The sequence below is a fragment of the Capra hircus genome, chromosome 15, assembly GCF_001704415.2.
Source record: "Capra hircus breed San Clemente chromosome 15, ASM170441v1, whole genome shotgun sequence".
NCBI lineage: Eukaryota > Metazoa > Chordata > Mammalia > Artiodactyla > Bovidae > Capra > Capra hircus.
Genome location: NC_030822.1, coordinates 66,938,574 through 66,944,875, shown reverse-complemented (window position 1 = coordinate 66,944,875; position 6,302 = coordinate 66,938,574). Strand labels below are relative to the sequence as shown.

The window sequence follows — 6,302 nt, the reverse complement described above, 5'->3', positions numbered from 1 at the left end:
TGTTAGCCAATGCCCTGCTTCATTTTGTACTTCAAGGCCAAACTTGCCTATTATTCCAGCTATCTCTTAACTTCCCGCTTTTACATTCCAATCTCCTATGATAAAAAGGACATCTATTTTTGGTGTTAGGTCTTCATAGATCGGGTCAATTGAAGCTTCTTTAGCATTAGTGGTTGGGACATAGACTTGGATTACTGTGATATTTGCCTTCAAAACAAACAGAGATCATTCTGTCGTTTCTGAGATTGCACCCAAGTACTGCATTTCGGACTCTTCTGTTGGCTATGAGGACTGCTCCATTTTTTCCTAAGGGATTCTTGCCCACAATGGTAGATATAATGGTCATCTGAATTAAATTAGCCCATTCCCATCCATTTTATGTTGGATCATATGGCAGCTCTATTATTTTAGTTTTTTTAAAATACCTCCATACTGTTCTCCATAGTGGCTGCACCAATTTACATTCCGCCTCAAGGTGTAAAAAGGTTCCCTTTTATCCATACCCTCTGCAGCATTTATTTGTATACTTTCTGAGATGGCCATTCTGACAGGTGTGAGGTGATGTCATTGTGGTTTTGATTTGCATTTCTCTAATAATTAGCAGTGTTGGGAAATCTTCATGTGCCTATTGGCCATTTGTATATTTTCTTTGGAGAAATGCCTACTTAGGACAAGAAGACTAATTAGAAACCAGTTGATTGGTATAGCTAACCTGTATACTTAACACTGCTTGTCCTGATTGGGTAAGGAAAGTTTTTCACATGGAAAAATAAATAAGTAAAATAAATAAATCTTTTTTAAAAAGTGTTATGCTTTTTTTTTTTTTTTAAATGAAAAATTTTCCTTACCCAGTCAGGACAAGCAGTGTTAAGTATACAGGTTAGCTTTTTTTTAAAAAAAAAAAAAAAAAAAACCTTTTTTTTTTTTAAGATTTCTTTATTTTACTTATTTATTTTTGCATGTGTGGGGTCTTCATTGCTACACAAGCTTTTCTGGTAGTTGCAGCAAATGGGGGCTACTCTCTAGCTGTGGCGCCCAGGCTTCTCATAGGGATGACTTCTCTTGTTGCTAAGCACAGGATCTAGGGCTCCGGGCTTCGTAGCTGACATTCCCGGGCTCTAGAGCACAGACTCAATAGTTGTGGCACACAGGTTGGGTTGCTTCAAGGCATGTGGGATCTTCCTGGATCAGAAATTGAACTCGAGTCTCCTGCATTATCAGGGAGACTCTTTACCCCTGAGTCATTAGGGAAGCCTGGGAAATATTTTAAGTATGCAAGTAACTGAGTGAAAACATAAGGACTACAATGGGAGCAAGATTTTCTGAAAACTGCTTTTGTTTCTTTTTCTTCCAATCCCTCAATTCTGTTATCCTAGGCTCTCCAGGACATCTATATGCCAGAGAGGAGACTGTGCTAGTCCAGAAATATAACAAGGAGAACTTCTGTTTGTAAAATTGAAAATACCAATAGGAGCCAGGCTACTGTCTTCATGAGCTTCCCTGGTGGCTCAGATGGTAAAGCGTCTGCCTGCAATGCGGGAGACCTGGGTTCGATTCCTGGGTCGAGAAGATCCCCTGGAGAAGGAAATGGCAATCCACTCCAGCACTCTTGCCTGGAAAATCCCATGGATGGAGGAACCTGATAGGCTACAGTCCGTGGGGTCTCCAAAGAGTTGGACACAACTGAGCGACTTCACTTTCACTGTCTTCATAGAGACTTTTCAGAGTTCTTTTATTTCTCTGCACTACCATACCTGCAACTGACCTATACTAAAGGACCAAAAACCCCCAACATCTCAGTCACTAAAAGTTACCCCCTGCTCGTATAATATCTACTATCATTGTGCAAGTGCTCTCTAGGGCTGCTACCTGCCCAGTAATCCCAGTCAGCTTCCATCCTGTGGTTCCACCATCTCCATACAGGACTTAATCATCTTTTCAGCCAAGTACTTCACTGCCATCCTCCACTGTGCCTGGAATCCCTAAGTTCAATTTCTCAATTTCAATTTTCCACAGAATACGCTACCATGAATTTGCCTCACTGCATGGTAACAGGAATGAGATGCAAGCTTTTGCCATTCCTCAATCAGAACTTCAAAGAAGCCTTATTTGTTCATAACTTGTTTTGTCTTAAATGGTTCTTCAGATTCCAAAGTCTTCTGGAAATTCTGTGGGGGCAGAGCTGGAGGGAAGAGAGATGTGCTTTGTATCTCTGAAATGTTTCCTTCTGCATCCAGTTATCAAAATTTATTGTTTGTCCACTTGTGTGCATTTTCAACACTAAGGCCTGAGTCAATAACCATCAACTCTCACCTGTTTTGGGGCTTCTCTGGTGGCTCAGACAGTAAAGAATCCACCTGCAATGCAGCAGACACAAGTTCGATCCCTGGGTCAGAAAGATACCCTGGAGAAGGGAATGGCAACCCACTCCAGTATTCTTGCCTGGAGAATTCCATAGACAGAGGAACCTCGTGGGCTCCAGTCCATGCAGTTGCAAAGAGTTGGACATGACTGAGTGACTAACTCTCACCTGTTTTAACTATTCTTTTTGTCCCCACGTGGTGCACAGAACAACGGAGGTGGTATTTAAATATGCAAACTGTATCATGTCAAGTGCTGTTTCAAACTTCCAAAGCCTTCTCATTTCAAGTTAAACAAACTCAAATACTCATCATGAGCTACAAGGTCCTATATACCTTTCACCCTGTCTCTCCCCTTTCTATGCCCCAGACACAAAGGAGCTTCCTTTCTATCTCTGCAAAAACAACAACCCCAAGCTCTAGGTTACATCTGTTACACTCGCTGTTTCTTCCAAGGGGAAATCAGCTCTGGACATCCCTTCTTGTCATTTGGGACTGGGAAAGATCTCCTGCTCTAGGAATCATTTCCTGACCACTGGAACCAGACTACCCATTCCGCTGTCTCATCCCACCCCCTTTCATTGCTTCACAGAACATATGCCCACTTGAAATTCTTGTTCATTTATGTGTGGATTCATTTATTGGGATGTATCCATGACTTAACCATGTGAAATAGACTCACAACATCGAGAAGACAGTGGAGAGCCGGCACTCCTTGTCCCATGTTGGCTCATCTCTCCCAGGTGATTTCCACCAAGTCATCCTTAAGATATGCTGCTGCTGCTGCTAAGTCGCTTCAGTCGTGTCTGACTCTGCGTGACCCCATAGACGGCAGCCCACCAGGCTCCCCCGTCCCTGGGACTCCCCAGGCAAGAACACTAGAGTGGGTTGCCATCTCCTTCTCCAATGCATGAAAGTGAAAAGTGAAAGTGAAGTCGCTCAGTCGTGTCCAACTCTTAGCGACCCCATGGACTGCAGCCCACCAGGCTCCTCCATCCATGGGATTTTCCAGGCAAGAGTACTGGAGTGGGGTGCCATTGCCTTCTCCCCTTAAGATATGGCTGCAAACCAAATCCCCCAACCCAGCCAGTCAGCCAGAACCCAACAGTCAATCCCCAACTCATTCATCAACACCACACAATGCAATAAGCTCATAAAAATAAGTTTTGCTTTAAATGTTTTAACTATTCAGAAAAGTGCATAGAAGCACTCAGTTCAGTTCAGTTCAGTTCAATCACTCAGTCGTGTCCAGCTCTTTGCGACCTCATGAACTGCAACATGCCAGGCCTCCCTGTCCATCACCAACTCCCGGAGTTCACTCAAACTCACATCCATCCAGTCAGTGATGCCATCCAGCATTACCACCTCTCAAATGATTGAATGAAAAATCCCAGAAATCAAGTCAGATGTTAACTTTTTGATTGCCTTTAATACAGTTGCAAACAAATACTGGCAAAGAACACTTTTTCAATACATTAAAGACTCAGAAATATTATATATTATTATCTGAGCCTCTACTGACCTAATTGGTCAAAAGAGCTTTGTGTGGCAGACGCAAGGGGTGGGTGAAAAGGAAGTAGGAAGGAGAAAAGGAGAAACGTTGGAGAGTAACTCAAAGCCCAGGATTCTTCAGAAGGTATGCAGCATCCAGAATTGGCCCACAGGATGGGATCTGAGGTAGATCGGCTCTCGTGACCATAGCAGGACCTAGTTCACAGGGTCACTAGAGGGTCCAGTGGATGAAGCTTCAGCTGGCGACACGGGAGTTAGCAGGTTCTGAAGACTCCAGGTTCTGGGAGAAAGAACAAACATTGGAGAACTGGGTAAGCACCATGGACCCAGCACTTCCAGGGGCAACACAGGAGGGACCCTCATGCGAGACTGCGCGTGTGCTCACTCACTTCTGTCATGTCCAGCTCTTTGCAGCCCTGTGGATCCTAGCCCACCAGGCTCCTCCGTGCGTGGGATTTTTCAGGCAAGAATACTAGAGTGGGTTGCTACACCCTCCCCCAGGCATCTTCCCTACCTAGGAATGGAACCCATGTCTCCTGGGTCTCCTATGTGGGTAAGTGGGTTCTGTGCCACTAGCCACCTGGAAAGCCCCCATGCAAATACCCAAACCTCTGAAATGTCAATGTGACCACTCTTGAGGATCCTCCACACCCAAGAGCAGGGGGTACAAAGGCTGGATTATGGGACAGGGCCACAGTCATACCTGGAGGCCTTAGCAGGAGGCTAGAGTCCAGGATTCGATGGGGCAGGGTTGTCCATCCGTCCCTCTGCAGACAGGGGTTCAGCCTTGGGGTCTTGAGCCTTGCGGTCTAAGGCGAGGCCCCTCTTAGCTCCGACGGGGGCAGTCGGCTCTTGAGTGCCCTTTTCCCGAGGGCGACGACGAGAACCACATCTGCCAACTGGGTGGAGACACGACGCCACCGACGGACCTGGCGACAGCGGAGGGGTCTGGCTGGGCTTCCGTGAGCTGCTGCCGGCGACAGCATTAGACTGGGAGGCCGAGCAGGAACCCCGGGCAGGCAAGGGGCGCAGGGACATGGCCCGCACAGGGGCTCTGGGGTCGGTGCCCTCGCTTGAGGACACGGGATGACGCAGGCGGGCGGTGCGGCGAGGCGGGAAGTACTTGGGGCCCAGCGTTTGCACCTCCTTCCAGGCGCTCAGCTCCCGGCCGCCCGGCGCCGCGGGCTTGGCGTGGTTCACCACCTCCCGGTCCTGCCCGCGCTTCCACAGCTCATAGCGCTCGGGCTGCAGGATGCGCACGAAGGCGTCCATGGAGAAGGCCACCTGCGCCTCGCCGCAGCTGCACTGCGAGGCCGCTTTGCCGTAATCGATCCAGCGCGCGGTGGCGAAATTGATGGCCTCGGCGCAGTTGAAGCCGTGGTTGAAGCCCGAGTGGTAGCCGTAGGGGAAGGTCACCATGAACTCGCCCGCCTCCTGCGTGACCCGACCGAAGGGGATGCCGTTGTCCCGGAGCACCGTGGGCGAGATGAGCGCCGCCTTGTGGCGCAGGAAGGCCTCGCAGTCCCGCGAGCTGCCCGGGAAGAGCGCGCCGGCCAGGCGTTCCAGGCGCCGGCCGTGCTCGGGCGGCACCGCGTACCACGTCTTGGGCTCCCCGAAGTGCAGGAAGTTGATGCTGTAAAGGTCCATGTCCTCCGTGTGCCAGGCGAAGGCGGTCTTCCACATGCCGAAGTACAGGTAGGGGGTGTTGACGCCCTCGATGACCACCCCGCACTCCTGCTCCAGCAGGTCCTGGATGGTCCCCAGGTGTCCCAGGTTCCACTGCTTCGTGTTTTCATCAAATAAAGAGCCACTGATGTCCGCGCCGTATATTGGGGACTCATAGAGGCGGGTTTTCCAATATTTTCGCTCCAGTTCTTCAAAATCTAAGTGTGATGGAGTCTGGTATTTTTCAGTATTTGCTAAGCGGCGGTACTCTGCCACGGTCATGGCCTTCTTCTTTTTGTGGTATTGAGTAAACACACCTGCCCGCCCAGAGACCACCTGCTGGAGCGGAGCGGCTATTAGGATGTCATCGATATCCTCGTAGGTCTGGCGGGCTTTCCATTCCTTGGGTGGAACTATCTTAGCCAAGCCTGCTCGGTGCGCCCCTTGCGATTCTATGTAAGCAATGTATTTATCAAAATCAGTAAATTCTTCTTTGGTTGGATGAAATATCATTATGCTACAACTTGGGTTCTGAGCACAACTGGGCCTCATAGCTTCCATTAATAAGAAACAAACTGCCAAGTTTTTCTGTATATTCTGGATACGTGAGGATGCTGGAAAATGTTACTTTTTCAAAAACGGTTTGAGGATCTGTGAGTCAGAAGGAATGCCCAGTGAACTTCAATACAATGAGCTACTGCTCAGGCCTGCTGCTTCTCCAGGGGAATCCAGTCTGGACAGAAGCTTTGATCAGGACTAATGGTG

At 48.5% G+C, this 6,302-nt stretch overlaps 1 protein-coding gene across 1 annotated transcript; it reads right to left on the bottom strand.

Annotated features, from left to right (window-relative positions):
• On the bottom strand, window positions 4,596-6,098 carry KDM4D (lysine demethylase 4D). Its single transcript, XM_013969413.2, has one exon. It carries the CDS (start codon window positions 6,096-6,098, stop codon window positions 4,596-4,598), a length of 1,503 nt encoding a protein of 500 aa, XP_013824867.2.